The following is a 20,275-nucleotide window of genomic DNA, read 5'->3' as shown; positions in this document are numbered from 1 at the left end:
GACAACATGCTGGATACTTCCCGTTCATAAATAAGTCTGACATTGACTTGACAAGGTATGGAATTTACAATTCAATTGAAACAATTGTCAATGAACCTTGTATTCTTACATGTCTCAGGAACTCTGGTCTTGTTACAGATGAGAAGATGAAGTATCTTGAGTCATGTGTGAAGACAAGGTACATTCTCAGAGGTCAATTGGCAAAAATTGCACCGTTGGCAAATGTCAATATCCGAGTCAACATACCTACAGCTAAAGGTTCTTCACATGACGACTATGTTGTTGACAAAGACTTACCATGGTTGAAGATTGTAATTGTCCACAACCACTTCATGTTGAACGAAAGTCTTACAAACCCATTGTTCGGAAAAGGCAAGTGCAACATTGTCAGAGCTGTAAACATTCTTTTCGAGAAAGGTTTGTTGGAACCAATTCCAGATGACAAGCTGACAGAAACTTTTGTACCAAAAGACGAAACAAACTTTTCATTGTTAGCAAGACCAAAAGTTGTTCCAGACAAAGTTCTAGTACAAAAGAAGTACACAATTCCAAAAGGAGTTGGATTGTTCGGATACCAACCTGAACCAGAAGAACTTCCAATGAGGTTGCAAGAACTTCAAGATGCTATAAACAAACTTCCATTGAGACATCCAATTGACGTCAAATTGTATTGGAGAGCATCTGAGTTAGGTCAGAAGGTTTTATATGAAACAGGTTGCTTCGACGATGTTTATGAGATAACAGGAGAAGTTTCTCAGAAGATAAGAGACTCACTTGAATTTCCACAAACTGGACCAATTGGTTGCGACAAGTTCGACTCAGATGAAAAGATATACTATGTCGACCTTAACGCTGCATACATGAGGTTTGTCCAATATATCCCGACTGGAATTCCAAACGAAGATGGTGAGTTCCCAGGAAGGAACTATACAGTTGGAAAAGTCATACAACAACTGTATGATATTAGGAAAGCTTCAAACCCCAAACTTGCAATGACACTCAAATTGCTTATGAATTCGACATGGGGATATTCCATTAAGAAACCTCAAGAGATGAAGAGTAAACATTATGAGAAGGTCGACAACTTTGTTGAAAGGTTTTCTCCTTTTGTTTTGAAGTACGAATTCACTCAAGGTCAAAGTGGCTTAGTAACCACATTAAAACCTATTGTCGAACATTGGTCTTACCCTCAGTTCGCAAAGGCAGTCCTTGACAACTACAACAAATTCTTCTCCGAAGTCAAATCCAAAGTGAAGGTTTACTATGAGAACATTGACGCACTCATGACGAACGAAGAAGGCTATAACAAACTCATTGAAATGGGCATGGTCGGTGAAAAGATGGGTCAATTCAAATTGGACAAAATTTTCACCGAAGTTCATGTGTCCTCTCAAGCGTAAGTACTGGGGTAAAGAAGATGGTGAAATAGTTAAACATTGCATGAAATAAAAAATTTTTATTCGAATTTGAATCGGACAGGTCGAGTTACACCATTCTTGGTCTCAAACTCATATATAACCTGTTTGTCTGTATTTTCGTCGACTATGGCACGAGACACAAACATTGACCAAACGGACAAAAAGTGTCATTTCAGATGGTCACGCAGCCAATCGCATTCGAGCACTTCGAAGAAGCCTTACGTTCCAAGGGAGAGGGTGTCTGGTGCAAGGCAGAGGTCATGAGACTCTACGAGCAGTACATCCTCAATGCCTGGGAGGACAAATCGTCCTTGGATTGGCAATTCTACCAACTCCTCTGGGACGACCTCCTACGCAACTGGGATGACGAAAGAGTCCAATTCAGAGGTCGGGAGCTAATTGTCCAAATTACCCTTAATTTAACCCACTTAATGAACTAAACACCTAATTTTACTCGGGGTTTCCCCCTAAAATAAAATTTTTTTACTCTTAGAACCACTCGAGGTTCTCCTTACGGTTGTTGAGCTTGTCACCGTCAATGTGTCTGACCTTCGTCTTCTTGCCTGGATTTGGAACCCATTGAATTGCGACAAGCTTGCCCATGGAAATTGAACCGCGATTCCGAAGGGTAAGGTTCAAGTGTCCCAAGTTGTTGAGGACTGGGGTAAGAACCTTGCCTGTCTCCCTGTTGCGGATTTGGTATGGGTAGGGTTGGGAAATTTCATAAGCGTCATCGGCAACAAGGGTTGCCCAAACTTCCTCTTCTTCGTGTTTCTCTTCTTCCTCTTCTTCCTCTTCTTCTTCGTGTTTCTTTTCTTCCTCTTCTTCCTCGACAATTCCTTCTTCAATTCTGTGTTCACGAATTACGGTGTTGGAGGTTCTGTCCTTTCCGAGTACCTTCCAGATGGCGTCTATCTCTTCGAAGAAACGGTAGATGAGTCTGGCAAGGTCTCGGTTCTCTCTCTCGTAATTGCGCAAGGTTTCCGTCAAATCATTCAGGCATTTCTCATTGGAAGCTTGGTTCATGAGGACATCGGCTTTGAGCTTGGTCATCTCTTCCATAAGACTACTTTGGAGAGTCTTAACGGTGTTTGTCAGATGAGCTTTCAAATTCAAAATTTGAATTTGAACTGGGCGCTTGTCTGGCAACATTGAAAGGACATCTGCCATTGAGTTTGGCTTCGGTGCTTGTTCGGACATCGAAAAAATGAAGTGGTTTGAGAATGACGGTTTTACTTCAAAAAGCTTGTTATGACGGTTAAGTCATACAACAAGTTTAAAATAATATCTTGTTCTTCTTCTGAACGTTTGTTGTCTCTTCCGATAAAAGTTTGGAACATGAGAACCAAAAAACGTTTTTTGAGATTGCGGAAGAGTTCAGGCAAACGTTCATATTCTGGATATGTTGGGAGCAGTTCAAAACATCTGAGCTGACTTTCGGACAAAATTGGGACAATGTCAGAAAATTCATCTTTGGTCGGACTGCTTGAAGGTAAGTCCCTTACATGTAAGTAGCTCTGGTAAAGTCTTCTCATTTCTGCTAACTTTTGGAGTATAGCTTCGTAGTTTAGAAGTTTTTAATTTTAATTGTCTTATTCCACTCTTTACTTCTAAACGGTAAGTATCCATGAGGTCAAGAGTAGCTTTGGTAGCTTTAAGTGGAGCTATCTGTTCCTTGACTTGTGCAATTTTGGTTGCAATTGTGGTTTGAGCTCCTTCAAGTTCGCCGTCTATGTCGTTCTCAACGCCTTCAACCATGGCTTGAAACTCTTCATCGGTCCATTGAGATTGGTGTGGGACGAATTTAACTTGCTTCATTCAAAAAATGAAAAAAAATGTTTTTACTCAAAACGTTAAGGTTGACTGAACTGGTTGGATGTCGCCTTCACAGGTTATGTAGAACGGCTGACCCGAGAAGTGAAGGAGAGACTGAATTGCCAATTTCATATGGGGTAGGGGGTTCTCCTTGTTTGGTATTTTTATCCAAGGACGTTTGTTTAGGAACTTAACAAGAGCTTCTCTTTTGGCGTCCTTTATGTCGTCGTAGGCTGTCCCGTCTGGTATTTGAATTGGAATTCCAGTCGAAGTCTCGAGCTGAAGTGTAGACCTTCCAGAAATACTGGTGAACTTGACCTTGGGCTTCATTACCCTGCGCAAGTACTGCTTAACAACTTCATTTATCTCTATAAGGTAAATTGCCTCGTCAAATCCTTCTGGCATTCCGAGTCCTTCCATCCGACAGGAAAATATTTTCCCGACAACTGGAAAAAATTTTCCCGACAACTGGAAAAAATTTTCCCGACGACAGGAAGAACTCTTCCAGTTGTCCGTCCGTAAACCATTCAAATTTTCGAAAATTGAGAACTTTTGGTCGAACTTCAGAAAAAGTTTTTCCTTCCGACAGAAAAAGTTTTTCCTTCCGACAGGAAAAGTTTTTCCTTCCGACAGGAAAAGTTTTTCCTTCCAACAGGAAAGGTTTTTCCTTCCAACAGGAAAAGTTTTTCCTTCCGACGGTTAAGCCACAAACAGATGTCCGACGTCCCACCAACCGAGCCCATATCCCAACCAGAAGAACCGAAAGCTGCAGAACCACAACAGTCTCCTCAGCAACCTCAGTTCCAGCAAGTACCTCCGATTTACTACCAATTTCCACCTCAATGTTACTACCCACCACAAGGCTTCCCGAACTACCCTCCTCCTCAGCCTATGCCTTACTTCCCCAACCCTTGGATGTTTATGCAAAACCCTGCCCCACAATTCCAATCTCAATCTCAATCGAAGAGAGACCAAGAGTTCGAAGAAGGTCTGAACCGTTTACGCAAAGATTATGCCACAGCCCCTATGGAAGACGACAGGCTTTCAGTCTCTTCCCTCAAATCGACCGATTCGACTCGTACCACAGATTCGGTTCGTGACCGTGAAGACTACCTCAAGCAGTCTGAGAGACTCTTCATCCTACAACCATTTACAGTTGGAGCTCTCAAGAACATGCGCAATTACGAAGGTCAGACACCAGCTGGAGACCGTAAAACAGACGTACTCGCAAGAGCAGTCCAACTGGTCAAGACAAAGACCGAGATAGTCGACTTCATTCTTGCAGCTTGCCCATACAAGTAAAAAAATAAACAATTACGAATTAAACTTTTTACTCTTTCTTTTCTGAGTTGTTTAGAGCTGGTTTCTCTTGTAGAAACCTTTCGTACTCTTCCATGGTCATGTAATTGCGAATTTGGTACGCAATTCCAGGTTCGTTGTTTTTGAACCTTACGTATGTAACGCTTCCATCTTCCTCAGGGAAGTAAGCTGCTAACATCTGACCAAGTTTTCTCGGTGACTCGGAGCTCATAAAAATGTCACTTTTTAAACGTTAAGTTTTTAGTCTTATTTTACCCTTTGTTTACCCTTTGTTTGTCAATGTAGTATTGGAGTGCAATTTCTCCAAATTCTCTGTGTCGGAGTTCTTCAGCATTTTCCAAGGTGTACCTGGAGAACTCAAAGAAGTTGTCAAGAAGATACTGCCATGCTGCTCTTCTGAGTTCGTCGGTATTTTGGAAGTGTTGCACCTTCGAGTCTTCGGACATGAAAAAAATGACACTTTTTCAGCAAAAATATATTTTAGGGTAGAAGGGTATATCTAACCTCTTTTCTACCCTCTTTTCTACCCTCTTGAATTTTCATGAAATTTACACCAAAAATATATTTTAGGGTAGAAGGGTATATCTAACCTCTTTTCTAACCTCTTTTCTACCCTCTTGAATTTGTCATGAGTTTTCCCGAAATAAAAAATAAAGTTGGTTTTTTTAAAAAAATATTTTTTATTTTTATTGTAAGAACATGTTAGCAACAACAGCACCAAACTCGTTAGTCATGAACCCAACTTCAATGTTAGTAGAGATGAAAAGCTTCATTCCTTCTTCATATACTTTTGAGACAGAAATCCAGAAGATAAAGCAAGAACTTTTAACAAGTAATTTAGACTGTTGTGCGAAAGATGAAACAAATGAAGAATATCTTTATGAAATGCAGGATATTATTGACCATTTACCCAAATTGCCTGAAATCCAACAACAAAAGCTTACTATTCCAGAATTCGATGAAATAGAAGTCAAAGCAACTGACTCAGTAGAAATAAAGAAGTTCATACGTAAGGTTAACTATGAGTTTCTTGGATTTCATTGCAACCACAAAGTCATGGACAAAGATTGCGACATGGTATATAAGAACATCTCTGACATATATAAATCTGAAGAGTTTAAGACCTACGACAACTTTGTTTCGTTAGTTGCAAAATGTGTATGGCAGATAAGAGATAAAGATAGAAGAGGTAAGATATGGAATGAACAGATAAAACCCGCAACTTTTGAGTTAAAGAGAGCAATTGACGCCTTAGTCATACTAGCAGGTAAGATTTCAATGTACAATGCTAAAATGAACCCACAATGTTCAAAATGTAAAGCAGCAATGAGGAAATATAACTACTCCGTCAAAGAGATAGAACGTATGAGAAACGACTATGCTGACTTAAAGAGGGAGGCAGAGAAACCAGCAGAAGATAAAATGGACATGTTGACATTTCTAAACAAAAAACTATCCAACAGCTGACGATTTCCTTCTTTCAGATGTCAAGAAGAAATATAAAGAAACCTTCGGCATTGTTAAAACATTCGATGTACTGACAGAGAAATAGAAGCTACGAAATTGTTTAGAATTTCACGAATTCACAATGTTTACCATGAAAACGCTATAAAATAACTGGGTAGAAAAGAGGTTAGATATCGGGTAGATATACCTTCTACCCTAAAATAATTTTTATTGAATTCTGAGTAAAATTCTGAAGTAAAATGACATATGGAACACGTACTTTTTCAGTAAGGACATATGGGTAGAAATGAGGTTAGAAATCGGGTTAGATATACCCATCTACCCTAAAAATATATTTTTATTGAATTCAGCACAAAACTCTTTATTTTTTATTGACTTTTACAATTTGAACTTTGTTTTCGCGTAGATGTGAATTCTGAAAGAAGTATGAGGGTCTTGTATGACTTTGTACTTCTCCCATAGTTCATGTCTGTCAAACTTACCTGCCATGGACTCTTTCATAAGTTCCATGAAATCGTCTTCGGACAATCCAGGGAAAAGTATGATATCAGTAAGTATTCTTTTAACATCCTTACTTAAACTCTTTGCTGTGCTACACAAATGACAACTGAGATGTTTAAAGTGTCTGAGCTTCTTAAGAATTCGACACATATCTTGTTCTCTGTTCTTAACAAAGGATGAGAAGCAAAGTCATCTAAGATAAGAAGACACCTATGAGGGTATGTCTTCCAATCGTAAGATTGCAATTTCTTCGAAATGTATTCTATCTCTTTCTGTTTGTTTCTGAAGTGTTTCTTCTCTAATATTCTCTGCATTTCCTCATTTGGGTCTTTAAACCTCGAATTGACATACTCATTTATAGCATTGTACTTCAAAACTCTTCTTTGGTACTTCTTTATCCAATCTAACAACTCAGAGTCTTTTATACATACTAACTTTGACTTTTTTATAATATCTTTGAACGAATTGACGGTTTGGTCAAATTGACCAGAAGTACTACAAATGACAACTAACTCATAGAATGGGTTCTTCTCATCTAGTTCTTGTTGTTGTGCAGCCATTTTAAGATAAGTGAAAGTCTTACCCGACCCAGGTGGTGCAATTAGACCTGTTATTACCATTTGAGCAAATAAGAACTTGTCATGTATGGGTTTTATCTGAGCATTTTCTAACTTCCTCTTGTTCTTGTTTAAAACATTCTCAAATTTCTTGTCAATGTCAGCAAACTTTTTTTCTAACATATTTTAGAAAAATTAAAATTTTTATCTTTTTGAAAATGTCGAGCGATTTCGCTATCTATATTCGAGACAAACTTTTTGACAGCAAAACATCTGTCGACCATAAAATCTTACATAGTGTAAACAAGAAAGGTGAATTTGTTCTAAAGTTCTGTTTCTGGGAATATGACAAGAACCATAAAACATTAGGCAGAGAAGTCTTTAAGTTTGTCAATGACAGACTTGTTGACAGAGATGACGCCTCTTGGAGAGATGAAGTCCAACAAAAGTTCTTAGAATGCAAAGAAGACACATGCGCTGTCTTGAAGATGAAATAGGAAACAGAATAGAAGAGCTATTAAAGGAAAGAACTTTTACATAAATATGGTTCTGAGAAATTTGACATAACTCCACCAGAAAAGAAGAAGAAGAGAGAGAAGAAAGAAAGAAAGTAGAAAGAAGAGAAGAAAGAACCTGAACCAGAGAAAAAGAAATTTGACATGTAAAAATAAAATTTTATTTTTAGAACATTTCTGGGTCAATGTCAATGTTCTCTTCCTCTTTAGGAGCAAACACCGGCTTAGACTCTAAAATCTTTTTACCTAATTTACCTTGAACTTCAACTATCTTAGACTCATAATATTCATAGTCGTCTGCTTTCTTTGGTTCATAAGGTATAACAAGTTTGTATGCTTTGCCTTCTTTAAGGTTTGAGAACCTTCTGTCAAAATTTTCTTTGACTGCTAACAAACCTTCTATGTCTAAGTCTTCAAATTTCGCACCATTTTTAGTCACAATAGCAAACTTAACTGGTTCGATGTTCCAAACTTTGTCAAATGAAGACTTTTCAAAATGGTAGAAGTAAACATTCAAATATGTGAATGGGTCTAGTTCTTCTTTGACTTCTGTCATGTACTTGTTTACTGAGATGAATTTCGTCATCTTTTCTATCGGATAAAAAAATATTTTTTTTAAAATTTACTCATAAAAATTATTTCTTTCTATATACACCATTCCGAACTTCGAAAAGATGTTTTATACCAGCATAGAATTTTTCTCTAGAGCTTAGTCTTATATCGTTTTCATGACAATATTTTCTATATTCTTCATATAAAGCCTTTTTTTCATACATTTCATAAGGACAATCTAACCAGAATAGCGCATATCTATTTTCGTTATCTAGGTCTTTTCCAACAAACTCAGCGTACATTTCAAATAAAATAAAAAAATATTTTTTTTTAAATTTACTCAGAAAAATTTTTCTTTGTATATACGCCGTTCTGAACATCTAAAAGACTTTTGACATTTGCCAAGAATGTTCGTTTAGACGCTGTCATATAACCATACTCTTGACAATATTGTTTATACGAGTCGTACAATGACCTTTCATCTAAACACTCAAAGTTAGTCTCATCTATAAACAGTTCATAAACACTCTTGTTTGCTTCTAACAATGTTTGTCTTTCTTCGGTATATGGAATTTGTCTTGGATTGAACTTTGAAATATCTAATGTCATAAAATATGAGAACAAGTGGTTGTAAAAGTCAGATGTCAAAGTTTCTGCTAAGTGTCAAAATATTCTGTATCTTGCATATGAGCTTCTGACGTTTCTGACAACTACATATCTTCTGTCAGAACTTTCTAACTTCATCGGAACAGAATTGTTTGAAACCATAATGAAGTTTTGCAACATTTTCACAAACTCTTTGGTCTTATACTTTTCTTTCAACAACTCCAACTTTGTCTGTTATAAGACTCTTCAAAGCATCTGAGTTCAAAACTTTTGTTGTATCTATACTTTGAAGTTCGTTACATACTATAAGTTTCATATTCTCTATTGAAGAGTTAAATTTACCGCAGATGTTTTCTAAGTTGTCATATTCGGGTTCGAATAGCCCCTAACAGTTTGCATAAGATATCTGTAAAGAATGTGTTCTTACCAGTTCCTTGTTTTCCAATTATAATGAGAGCAGTTTCATTTTTTAGCACTTGGATGTTGTAAGATATTTGCAAACCAACATAAGATATACTCAAAACCTTTTCGTTTCCATTGCATATAATTTCTTTGACATGGTCTAACCAAGCTTCTATAACATTTCTTTCCATTCTACTTGTTCGTATTTATATCCAGTGAAGATAGAATAGAAGTTTGGAGAAGGTGTATAGAACTTTATACCACGAACTGAAAAATCTTCTAACTTTGACAATAAGTATCCCAAGCATCTAACATCTTCATGCCAACTTGTACGACTTTTATTTTCTTAAGTTTCTGTCTACATTCTTGTTCTGAAACTATTGTTGCTTTGTTTGTTACAACATCCCATTCTTTCATAACATAACATTCTGGGGCAGAGTCGACATAAATGGACTAAACGTTTCAAATTCTCGACTGCTTTGTTATAGTCTCTAAATGGACACATATTTCTGAACGCTTGGAAGTCATAAAAATCTGAAACATCTATTTCTGTACATTTTTATAAAATAAAAAAAAATATTTTTTTATTCTTGACTTTGTTGTTGCATTTGTTGTTCTTGAGCTATTTGTTGTTGAAGTTGTTCTTGTAGTACAATACTTTCACCAGTTGCATCTTCCAATTCGAAACTTTCTGCCGTCATTGACAAATACATAGGACATAAAAGTTTTACAGGAACAAAGTTTGCGTCAACTAAGGTTAAGTTTATGTTTGCTAAAGTGTTTGAGTTCACTAAAGCTGAAAACTCTGCATTCGAATGAACAATAGGCAAACCAGCAGAGAAAGTATTGTTTATACGCATAAGTATCTTTTGGTCATATAGTTTCTGTCGACATTCGAATAGCACTTTGAACCTAAGTTTGAAACAATATATAAAATAGGTGTACTTAAAGTCAATGGAACAGACAAACCTTGTATGACACCTTTTCCTGTTATAGGAAACTGTTGGTAGTAAAAACCAGATATAAGTTTTGTATTATAGCTCATATCGTTATAGTAAACTCAGTCGGACATCCAAACATAATGAAACCTGCTCTAGTTGCAGCACATGTTACATCCGTCCTTAAAGTATTAAATAAGTCAACAAAACCTGTTGGTGGTATATCTGAGTAAGTATCTTCAAAGGAGTATTTTTTACCATTCACAAACATAAAGTCTTCTGGTGTCAAAAGAGCAAAACAGGCTTTAGTCGTCATTGTGTTTAAAGTTAGTTTACAATACCGTCCTTGAGGACTTTGTTTGTTGTTATAGAATTATATGACTCAGGGTTTTTAGTCGTAATAGTATAAACCATTATATCTTCTGCCATTTATATATATTTAAAAGTTTTTCTGAAAGTGGAGAAGAACTTCATCTAAACTTTCACATGGCGTTTCTTGAAGTTCTCTGTCTAAGAAGTTCAAATATTTTGTAAAGACATAGAACTTTCCTTTGTCTACACGAACAAACAAAACAGGGTCTTTCATATCGTTCAAAAGTGTGTAAAGTCCTTTACATGAAATAAAGTCTATATTATTTTTCTTCAAACATCTTTCAAGAAGTTTTGACATTTTTACTTAGCAAATAAATTTTAATGAAATGTTGTGGTCGTCAAATATTTTTATGACGTCTGGGAAACTATACTTTAAGTTCAACGTTTCACCTCCTTTCATAACGTATATCTTGTCAATGACATTATATGAAACACCACAGCAACTAATGTCGGTTCTATTTCTTGATGTTTATATCGTCTGCCTCTGTCAAAAGTTTCAATAGTTCTTTCAAACTTCATGAGGTGCAATGACATATGAGTTCACTTTTACAGGGTTGTGTTCGACCAAGTTTAACATTATACTAAAGCTTGACAAATCTTCTCCTGAGTTTTAAGTTTGTCTTTAAGTTGTTGGTAGTCGTTTCGAATATCTGCAACAGAACTTAAGTCTCTGCTAACTTCAGGGTATGTTGGTTGTTCTTTTACAGGAACTATTGTTATACCATCTTCGTCTTCGTATGGTTTCCCCACTTCAACATCTCTTTCTTTGACATTGACAACAACACTTTGACTGTTTGTTTGAGTTGGTGAATTTAACTTCACATCTGCCACCGCCATTAAACCTTTTGAAACACTCACGCTTCTATTTTTCGGAAATGACATTTTACTTAGAATAAAAAGATGGACGTATTTGAGTATCTCTTCGAATTGAAGCAAAACAAAGTTTACACACACAAACAATACAAGTTCATTGACAGAGTAGTTCTTTACACAAACAATGGAAAATGTTATAGAATAGCAGTCTTTGCTGAACCAAAATATTTTCATAAAGCAAAGAAAGTTGGTATAACCGAGATGGTGAAAGTTCTTGAAGCAGACAAAAATATAACAACAAAACTGACCGATATTTCTAAAGGAAAGTTTATCTTACAATTTTATGTCAAAACTGGCGTACTGTCAATATTTGACGGAGAGAAGTCAGTTCAAGAACAACTTACTGACCTGCTGCCAAAATCTGCTCGATGGAAGCTGTCGTTATGCCAATCTGAGGAGCCCCAGCAGGTTTCATCGAACGAATCTTCAAAAGAGCATCTTCCGTGAAAAGTGCTATTGGTTTTGTAAACTTCTTTGCTCTCAGTTCATCTGGACCGTCTCTGTCACCAGTATATTGTATTTGTACAGTACCAACAGTTGAAATACCACCCATAAAGTCTTCTGAGTCAGCAAATGGAATGCCAAGCCAAAAGTTTGAACGGTCTCCATTTGTATATTGAGTTTTTTGACCTCCTGTATGAGTCCATACTTTCACATATGGCATAATAGAACTTTGCATTTCAGGGTTAATGGTTGTTGTGAAGTTGTTGTTAAAGTTCATAGCATCTAATGTCAAGTTGTATGACCTCATATCCTCAACTGTAGAATATTCTTCTCTTGGATAGTATTTGCCATCTATGTTTATATGGTATTTAATACCAGGGTTGTAGAAGCAAGAATAGTCATTTATAGTTCGTCTGAACAGTACAAACATAGTATCTGCATGTTTCATTGCAGTTGTTAAAGCAATATCTGTTCTTGCACCTGGGTCAGCACTTTGGTTTCCAACTTCACCTGCAAAGTCTTTGACAGATATTTGGTGTATAGGGAACATAAGTGGAACTGCAATATATTTGGCAGCTAAAGCATTTGAAATATCTGGTCCAACATATAGACTGCAAGTCTGCTTTCTATTCTCTTGCATTCAAATTTTCGCATGTGAACTTAACTGGGTCCCAAGCATCTCCAGCAGCATTGAAATAATAGTTTACTTCAGTGTTGAGGTTTGAGAAACCAAAGTCTAAGTCAACTTTGTTTTTGCAAAAGTCGGCGAATGACGTTTTATTTGTTCCCACTACGTCTGTAAGAGTGAATGGGTCTTGCGTTGGTGCAATGACTAAGTTATTTTTGCTTGGAGTAAGTTCGATAGAAATTTTTCCTGCCCAGTTTGGCAAGTATCTTAAAAACCTGAAGATGAGGAAAGATGACAAAGGAACTCTAAGTTTCAGTTTTACTTTGGTTACTGCTGCTGCAGTTTGTCCAGAAAGGTTAACATAAACTCCTGGAACGTTAGGGTCAAGTCTTCTTATTTTCTCAATGGTGGCATACTGGTCTGTTTGTTCTCTAGCTTGTGGTTGTACTGAGTTTCTCAAAGCGAACCATTCATAGTTTGCCCATGTTACTGTTTGAACTAAGTCAGAGTTAGAATATATCTTATATCCCATGAAAACTTCTGGAGCATATTGGTATCCGACATAGAAAATTCCATTGCAACCTTTCTTGTCAGACAACTTGGCAGAAGGTTTTATTTCAATGTCTTGTTCCACGTATAAGAATGAGTTGTCAATAGAAATAATATGAAACCTGTCGCAAGCAATATCTACTGTTGTTGAAGAACTTCTCCAAACTCACCTACGTTTCCATAAGAAACAGCAGTTGTATATTCGTAAGTTCCAGGAACTATTTCTGACCTTCTAATGGCATTGTCGCATTCGTTATACCATTCGGAAACATTTCCATTCATAGCATCCAAAACTGTTGGCGTTATATTCTGAGCGGCGTACATTTCATATGAGTAAAAATATAGAATAGTTGGATTTATATGTCATAATAGAACCCACGTGGACCAAGCTTTACTTTCTTCCTGACTGAGTTTTTAACTCTTCTTTTTCCTTCATTGCCCTCTGCTTGAAGTTGTTGCATCTTTGCATTATGTTCATCTAGTATGTTGCAAATTTCCCATGTCCTTTTTGCCTTTTGGCTCTGGTCGCCCATCTCAGGTAACCTATATCCTAGAAAGAGTTTGTCATAGTCTGTATTTGAGTCTTCGCGTATTGTTTGCATGACTCTTTCCTGAGTTTCTGGTTCAAGCTCTTCAAACAGTGCCTGTCCATATGGAATATGCTCGTTTCCAAATATATGTTTTTGTAGCCATTCTGGTTTTCTTTCCATGTTACCAACAATATCTTTTGTGAATGGGAAAGCTTTTACCCAATCTTTCAGTCTTGCGTCGTTTATTTCTGTAGTTGGTTTTATTTTGTCAAGGAACATGTTTTTCAATACTAACATTTCATTTGGTACTGTCCATTTGAGTTTTCTTAAATATTCATCCCTTCTCATTTCATTGTCTGCAAAGTAAGTTTTTATGACATTTTGTAAACTTTCATTTGCAAGGTCATGTACAATAGGTTCTCTTCCTTCTCCCTCCCTAACTTTCTTTCTAAACTCTTCACCAAATATACCATCTCTATGGTTCTGTGTAGTTCTTTGAGATAAATGTTCTAGAACGTCAGGTGTTATATTTCCATCAGCCATGTTCATTTCATACTGGTCCAAAATATCTGCATCTTTCATATCTTTCAATGGCATTAAAGCCGCGCTGAAAATACCAGCTATATCTGGTTCACCATTCACTTCCATTGCGTCTACAACTTCTTGGAATTGTGGTTGTAAGTTTATGAACCACCTATCCGGATTAGCTTTATGACCCCATCTCATTGTAGTTCCATCGTCTGCAGAAACAAAAGTAGGTTTGTTTCCATATTGGTTAGGTTCTGAATGAACTTTAAACAATGTTTCATTTCTATATGTTTTCTTGAAATTTAACCTTTTATCTTCACCGAGTTCATCGAAGATTGAACGTTAAATGCTCGTAAGTAAAAAGGGTTGTTGTATTTGTGTACATTTTTTTTCAGTTCTTCCATTCTATGCTGAATATTTTCATCTGGTGCTGGAGTCTTTTGTATGTCGGCAAACATTTTTCGATATTCTTCTACTATGTCAGCCGAATTTTTTTTAGACTCTTGGAAATATTCCATATTCTCCGCATACTCTTGTTGAGGGTCAAGATTTTTCGGCTGTTCCAAATCTTCATCTAGTTCTGTGAAGTTAGTTTCCAAAGGAGTGACTTGTTCGTTTCCTTCAGGCTCTTCTAGCTGTTGTTGCTGAACTATTTCTTCCATGTCTGGTTGTATCTGAACTATTTCTTCCTGTGGAGTTTCTTGTACCTCATCTGCTGGCATTTCATATATTCCGAGACCGTTTTTAACAATTTCCCTATCTACGTCATCCGCATTCATAAGCTTTTGTTCTTTCGTTCCGTCTCTATTTTTTACGCGTTTCATGACGAAAGTTGAATTGTCATTTAGCTCTGACATCAAATATCTCGGAGTAAATTCATCCATGTCATTTGGATGATATGCTATTAAATCATATCCCTTAGCGAGCTTGTATTTTCCAGGTTTGAGATTATATCCGTTTTGGTGCTGAGCCATAAAGCTAAATAGGTTCGGGTCAGTATTTCCATCCTTGAACTTTCTAATAGCTTCTTTATATCTGTCACTAAAGTCAACAGTATCTGGGAAACCACACTCTTCTTTAAGCATTTTTAAGAATTCTTGGTTTCCTTGTTCTCTACTTCTTTTATGTCCTTGCTCTGTTTGTGGTTGTTGTTGTGCAGTGTTTTGAACTGTTGGTTGTTGTGCAGGGTTTTGAACTGTTGGTTGCTGTGCTGGTTGTGGAGGTGGTTGTTGTGCTGGTTGTGGAGGTGGTTGTTGTGCTGGTTTTGGTGCATGCCTGTGTCTGTGTCCATTTGACGATGTAAATGTTTTAGGTAGTCCTGGTGCAGGTGCTTCTCTTGGAGGGTTTGGTGGTATATAAGTTCCACCAGCTGGCACATATGTTCCATCTGCAGCGTAATGTCCTACCTGACTTTTCGTTCTTAAGAAAGCATTTACTAGGTCTGTTTTGGTCTGTTGTAACTCTTTTTCTTGACTTTCCACAACAGTTGCTCTAACGGCGTCATAGGCACTTTGAACTGCCTGTCTCGTTGCTGCATCTGTTATTTTCGTCATATTTTGTGCTACTTCTTTTAACTCTTTGTCGAAACCTTCAGACTTCAGTTTCTTTCCAGATGAGAAGTCGTTCACTTGTTTCACCTTACTATGAAGAGCTTCGAAGGCGTTCTTAAAGTCAGCATTTGTTAAAGCTTCATTTGAACTGTCTTCATCCGCTTGTATTTTTGTCCTTATTGACCCTATGAGTTGGGCTGCTTTAGCGTTGGCTTGGGCATCTAACCAGTCATTATTAGCTTTTATATATTCTGCGCTTTTCATTGCCTTTTGCATGGCTGCGTCGTTATTTTTACTTTCTTGTGCTAAGTTTTCATACTGTACGGTTTGGTTTTGCAACTGTAAAAGTTTTTCTGCCTTTACATTTGCTTCAACTTCTTTTTTATACTCATCGCTATCCATATATGTCTTCAGGGCTTTTTGTTTTATTTCTTCATCTTTCAGTACTTTATATTGAGTAGTATGGTTTTTCAAATTTATGACATCTTGTTCCATTTTTGCTACTTCTGCTGCTTTTTCTGACACTTTTTTCGCATATTCCTCTGTACTTAGTTCTTTCAGTTGTTCTTCTTTCTTCTTTTTCTCTACGTTTAACTCATTGAGTTTCTTTGTGTGTCTGTCATATTCTAGTTTCTTTTCGTTTTCACTTATTTGTTTCTGTATGTCTATGTTTGACTTTTTGACATCTGTTATTTGATTTTTGAGTGAACTCAAATTCATTTGACTTTGAGGGTTATAGGCTGTTCCGTCTGCAGCTCCACCATAGCCTGCCATTTTCGCTAAAAGTGCCGCTCTTAAACCTCCACTCTGTGCACCAACAACTCGGTTTAAAAGCATAGGATTGCTTGACATTTGTTGCAACATAGTGGGGTCATTCAGCATTTGTTGTTGCAACTGTTGTTGTGGTGTCAGTTTTACTTTTGGATGTTTCAATGCTCCCTTCCTCTTACGTATATTCTTACGTAGCTTACGTGGCATTTTAAGTGAAGTTAAAAAGCGGTTTTTGACAGATGTATATATGACACTTTTTGTTCAGCACAAAAAACTACTCGCGTCAAAGTGTTGTCAGTTTTGTAAAATAACCGTCCTATCTCATTCTATAAGGGGGAAAGTCTTCTCAAAGTATACTTCCTTGGAACGCCTGTAACTTTTCCTGTAGCGACGATAGACCTTACTTGTCCGGACAAAGCTGTACTATTTTGAGTGCTCTACAAAAAAGTCAACGGCTACGACTCTCAAAAACCGTTGTGTAAAAAGTTTTACCGTTGGACAAAAAAGTATATATAGAAAACAAAAAACGTTTATAGTTCATTCAATATTTGAGATGGAACGGTTTGCCAACGGTAACTATTAAATAAAAAAAAAATAGAGGGGTTACCGTTGACGAAAAACGGTTTATTTTAAACTTTTCTATGAGTAGTCCGAAAAAAACAGTTTATTTTTGTCTAATGGAAGCCAACATTAACAATTCTCAACCGCTAACCAAAGCCAAAGCCCCACAACCTCCAAGAACTGGCACAGCTGTTAGAATAACCGCCAAAAAGTCTAACAGCGAATTAAGAGAAATTCTTCAACAAATTTGCTCTAAATATCTCAAAGACGCCGAAGAAAACACACAACCAGACGCTATATACAATACTCAGTTCTGTGAAGTTCTGAACAAAGCAATTGCTAGTTCAATTGAACTTACTAAGACAATTCCAAGTCCAATTGAGCTTAGCGATGTCTTAGTTCAGTATTTTCCAACATTTACTAAGCTTATAATGTTGAGAACTTTATACCAAGTTCGTCAAAATCTTCCTCGTAACATCCAACGGTCATTCGACAAGACAATTGCCGAATTCCAAGTCTTTAGTTACGGATATGACCAAGATGAATACACTGACGAGTTCGGAGACAACTGTACAAAATGGTTTGAATGCTATACGACAACACAATTTGAATTCGACTTTCTCGAATTCAACGCAGCAACCATTCATATCATTGCTCTTTACCTTTCCGAACAACAACAAGACCTCGCAGATGGAGATGTTGTTACTGTCGTCATGGAAACTCCTGAACAATTCGGAAAAAAGAAGTCTCTAATTGCCAAATTTGTTCCAGGACATCAGCTTTTCCAACGCACAGAAGTCTTCTGTATTCCTGGAACTAAGTTCTTTGTCAAGAGCGAACTCAAACAAAGATATAATGTGTCATTCAATTACACATTATATAATGTTTTCGACCCAGAAGAAGACTTCTTCCCAGAAGCAATGGAAGAGGAAGAAGAAGAGAAACACGAAGAAGAGAAACACGAAGAGTCCTCCGAATTCACACCAGAAGACTAACAATTTTCCGAATAAAAACCTCATTTTATACTAAACATCTTCGGGGCTAGAAGGGGCGCAGCCCCTGGAAGCCCCATTACCTTTTTTTTTTTTTTTTTTTTTTTTTTTATTAGAAAATAATATGAGTTTATGTGATATTATTTTTCAGAAGATTTCATTCTATATTCCTATGAAAAGTACTCTCAAAACTAACTTTTTCCTAATTATAATTAAATCTAGAATATTGTATTATGCTTAGTATTATTTCATTTTTCTCATTCAATTTAGAATTTACAAATGTCAAAAAATTGAGAGCTGTCACTTTTGATGAATTTCTGTTTATTACAATACCACTAAAGATAGTATTTCAATATTTCTATTTATACCGCCTAAAGTTTGTAAAATGATGATGTACCGTAGGTTGAATAGCCCGAGACCAATTTCAAAGGTCGTGTACCAATAAAAAATTTTGAATCAATTTACACAACGTGCCCATTTTACTCACTCAATATTTGAGAAAATAATTCAATTTTGAGAAGAATGGTCCTCTGCGTTTTGAGTGAGTGATGAAAAAAAATCTCAGAAAAATTGAATGAGTTTTTATGGCCATGAACCAAATTTGTGAAGTTCCTGTTTAAAAAAATGCAACCAAGAACACGAATTCCCGAGTTTGCAGAATTAGAAAACTATAAAAATCTTGGGCTATTGACCCAGATGCAACTCGATTTACTCTATCGAAGAGTAAATGGCGAGTCTTATCAACAAATACGGAATGTTTACTCAATTTCAAAGACGACAGTAGCACGCGCAATCATGCGCACTGCTACTTGTCGTTCATGGACAAAAGGTCAGTCAGGGGGTGGTATGACCCTTTTGTCACTACCAGATGAAATGCAGTTCAAAAAACTTGTTCAAGAGATGGCAGACGACTTGAACTGTATTACAACATCAGTGGCCATTGCTGTCTGTACGGAATTACAAAATAGGAGATTAAAATTTGCGGCGCGGGTACTAATCGCTGCAAGATGCCCGCATCTTCTAGCGAAGCTCGATGATTACTGCCCATCGCCATCCCGTGGCTGGCTTAATCATATCGCCACAAGATTGTCAAACTATTGATATGCTCCGACGCTCTACCTGTGACGCAAACCATATTCGCCAATTTTTCCTCTCCAAGCATAGATACTTTGCCCGCAGGAAGAAGTTTATTGCGAATATGGACGAGACAATGCTCTATTCCAAACGTCGCTATAAAGTTCTTACTGCTGGCCGGAATCGCCCAGTTCGCGCTGAAAAGTCTCAGCTTCCACATCTTACAGGGGTCTGTACCATCTTTGCAGATGGTACAACTATGAAGCCAATGGTGATACTTCCACAAAAGAAGACCCTTGATGCGGAATTGGAAGATCTGGACGCCTTTTTTGTTCGCTCCGAGAGTGGATGGATGAACAAATACCTTTTTATGGTATACTGTATCATGTTCATCTGCAAAGTACAGGAGAAAAGGTCTCAAATGAATGTGTTTGATGCCCAGGTACCTTTTCTCCTAATTGTAGATGGTCATCCATCCAGGCTCTCTTTCTTGGCCGTTCGCCTCTTGAGCGCCTTCAATATCGAGCTTCTTGTTCTCCCAGGCCATACATCTCATATCTTACAACCTCTTGATGTTGGGATTTTTTCTCCCTTGAAGGCCCAATTCAAGAAGTTGTTTGATATGGCGACTATCCGGTACGATCAGCAAGGGCATATGGTGATCAATTATGTATGGAACGCCAGAGAACTGCGCTATATCATGGTTCGCAGCTTCCTTGATGCATGTAGTGTGTCTTGCACAGCTACAAACATCGAAAATGCTTTTAAAGCAACAGGAATCTATCCATTGGATATGAACAAACCTCTTGCTTCCAGATACATTGTAGCAAATGGAGTTCCTCCTGCAAGGCCCAATTTTGTCAACGACAAAGTCCTTACAGATCCAAATGTGATGATGCAAGTCTTCCAAATGGAATATGGACGCCCCATGCAGCAACAGGATTGGTATTTCAATCTGTTTGTGGCTATGCAATCTGTTTTGGCCTGGAATGGAGCATATGGCCAGGTTCTTAGTCGTGAGTTACATCTCCTTTATCCTACTGCAGGTGGATTTCAAAAAATCCAATTAAAATGATATAAAGCTGAGGAGCTCCAGGGTGAAGAGGAATTGATGAAGAGATGAAGCATCTTGATGAAGAGAGGAAGCACCTCGATCAAGAGAGGAAGTACTTTGAAGAAGAGAGGAAGCATCTTGCTGAAGAGAGGAAGCATCTTGATGAAGAGAGGAGGTACTTTGAAGAAGAGAGGAATCACTTTGTTGAAGAGAGGAAGCACTTTGATTTAGAGAGGAAGCTGCATGATGAAGAGAGGA

The 20,275-nt window shown here is 37.1% G+C and overlaps 13 protein-coding genes and 1 pseudogene across 14 annotated transcripts, besides 2 other annotated features; 7 read left to right on the top strand and 7 right to left on the bottom strand.

The window, feature by feature from the left end:
• Nucleotides 1–18,003: part of a mobile genetic element that runs on past the window's edge.
• TVAGG3_0829650 (uncharacterized protein) lies at nucleotides 147–996 on the top strand (the record flags this gene model as incomplete). Its single annotated transcript, XM_051248418.1, has 1 exon — nucleotides 147–996. A coding segment is annotated over one exon (850 nt), but the record flags the coding sequence as incomplete, so codon positions are not given.
• Nucleotides 1,595–1,858, top strand: TVAGG3_0829640 (uncharacterized protein; the record flags this gene model as incomplete). The annotated part of the gene is made up of 1 exon (XM_051248417.1): nucleotides 1,595–1,858. One exon carries the CDS (start codon nucleotides 1,595–1,597, stop codon nucleotides 1,856–1,858), a length of 264 nt encoding a protein of 87 aa, XP_051083892.1.
• Nucleotides 1,908–2,618, bottom strand: TVAGG3_0829630 (cytochrome B-C1 complex subunit 6, mitochondrial family; the record flags this gene model as incomplete). The annotated part of the gene is made up of 1 exon (XM_051248416.1): nucleotides 1,908–2,618. One exon carries the CDS (start codon nucleotides 2,616–2,618, stop codon nucleotides 1,908–1,910), a length of 711 nt encoding a protein of 236 aa, XP_051083891.1.
• TVAGG3_0829620 (uncharacterized protein) lies at nucleotides 3,029–3,236 on the bottom strand (the record flags this gene model as incomplete). Its single annotated transcript, XM_051248415.1, has 1 exon — nucleotides 3,029–3,236. A coding segment is annotated over one exon (208 nt), but the record flags the coding sequence as incomplete, so codon positions are not given.
• TVAGG3_0829610 (uncharacterized protein) lies at nucleotides 3,264–3,653 on the bottom strand (the record flags this gene model as incomplete). The annotated part of the gene is made up of 1 exon (XM_051248414.1): nucleotides 3,264–3,653. One exon carries the CDS (start codon nucleotides 3,651–3,653, stop codon nucleotides 3,264–3,266), a length of 390 nt encoding a protein of 129 aa, XP_051083889.1.
• Nucleotides 3,948–4,535, top strand: TVAGG3_0829600 (uncharacterized protein; the record flags this gene model as incomplete). The annotated part of the gene is made up of 1 exon (XM_051248413.1): nucleotides 3,948–4,535. One exon carries the CDS (start codon nucleotides 3,948–3,950, stop codon nucleotides 4,533–4,535), a length of 588 nt encoding a protein of 195 aa, XP_051083888.1.
• On the bottom strand, nucleotides 4,564–4,764 carry TVAGG3_0829590 (uncharacterized protein; the record flags this gene model as incomplete). The annotated part of the gene is made up of 1 exon (XM_051248412.1): nucleotides 4,564–4,764. The coding sequence occupies one exon, from the start codon at nucleotides 4,762–4,764 to the stop codon at nucleotides 4,564–4,566; it is 201 nt and encodes a 66-aa protein (XP_051083887.1).
• On the bottom strand, nucleotides 4,805–4,999 carry TVAGG3_0829580 (uncharacterized protein; the record flags this gene model as incomplete). Its single annotated transcript, XM_051248411.1, has 1 exon — nucleotides 4,805–4,999. One exon carries the CDS (start codon nucleotides 4,997–4,999, stop codon nucleotides 4,805–4,807), a length of 195 nt encoding a protein of 64 aa, XP_051083886.1.
• Nucleotides 5,253–6,165, top strand: TVAGG3_0829570 (annotated as a pseudogene). Its single transcript has one exon. A coding segment is annotated over exon 1 (913 nt).
• Nucleotides 13,314–13,835, bottom strand: TVAGG3_0829560 (protein of unknown function, DUF4106 family; the record flags this gene model as incomplete). Its single annotated transcript, XM_051248410.1, has 1 exon — nucleotides 13,314–13,835. One exon carries the CDS (start codon nucleotides 13,833–13,835, stop codon nucleotides 13,314–13,316), a length of 522 nt encoding a protein of 173 aa, XP_051083885.1.
• TVAGG3_0829550 (protein of unknown function, DUF4106 family) lies at nucleotides 15,862–16,543 on the bottom strand (the record flags this gene model as incomplete). Its single annotated transcript, XM_051248409.1, has 1 exon — nucleotides 15,862–16,543. A coding segment is annotated over one exon (682 nt), but the record flags the coding sequence as incomplete, so codon positions are not given.
• TVAGG3_0829540 (uncharacterized protein) lies at nucleotides 17,395–17,892 on the top strand (the record flags this gene model as incomplete). Its single annotated transcript, XM_001313645.2, has 1 exon — nucleotides 17,395–17,892. A coding segment is annotated over one exon (498 nt), but the record flags the coding sequence as incomplete, so codon positions are not given.
• A 176-nt stretch (nucleotides 18,004–18,179) lies between the features above and the next one.
• Nucleotides 18,180–18,216: a mobile genetic element.
• Nucleotides 18,217–18,513: 297 nt separating this feature from the next.
• On the top strand, nucleotides 18,514–18,990 carry TVAGG3_0829510 (DDE endonuclease family; the record flags this gene model as incomplete). Its single annotated transcript, XM_001313644.1, has 1 exon — nucleotides 18,514–18,990. One exon carries the CDS (start codon nucleotides 18,514–18,516, stop codon nucleotides 18,988–18,990), a length of 477 nt encoding a protein of 158 aa, XP_001313645.1.
• A 1-nt stretch (nucleotide 18,991) lies between these two features.
• On the top strand, nucleotides 18,992–20,038 carry TVAGG3_0829500 (DDE endonuclease family; the record flags this gene model as incomplete). Its single annotated transcript, XM_001313643.1, has 1 exon — nucleotides 18,992–20,038. One exon carries the CDS (start codon nucleotides 18,992–18,994, stop codon nucleotides 20,036–20,038), a length of 1,047 nt encoding a protein of 348 aa, XP_001313644.1.
• Nucleotides 20,039–20,275: the final 237 nt, after the last annotated feature.

The sequence above is a fragment of the Trichomonas vaginalis genome, chromosome VI (assembly GCF_026262505.1).
Source record: "Trichomonas vaginalis G3 chromosome VI, whole genome shotgun sequence".
In the NCBI taxonomy this organism is placed as follows: Eukaryota; Parabasalia; order Trichomonadida; family Trichomonadidae; genus Trichomonas; species Trichomonas vaginalis.
Note: the sequence above shows the minus strand (reverse complement) of the source record. Positions and strands in the feature narration are given on the sequence as shown.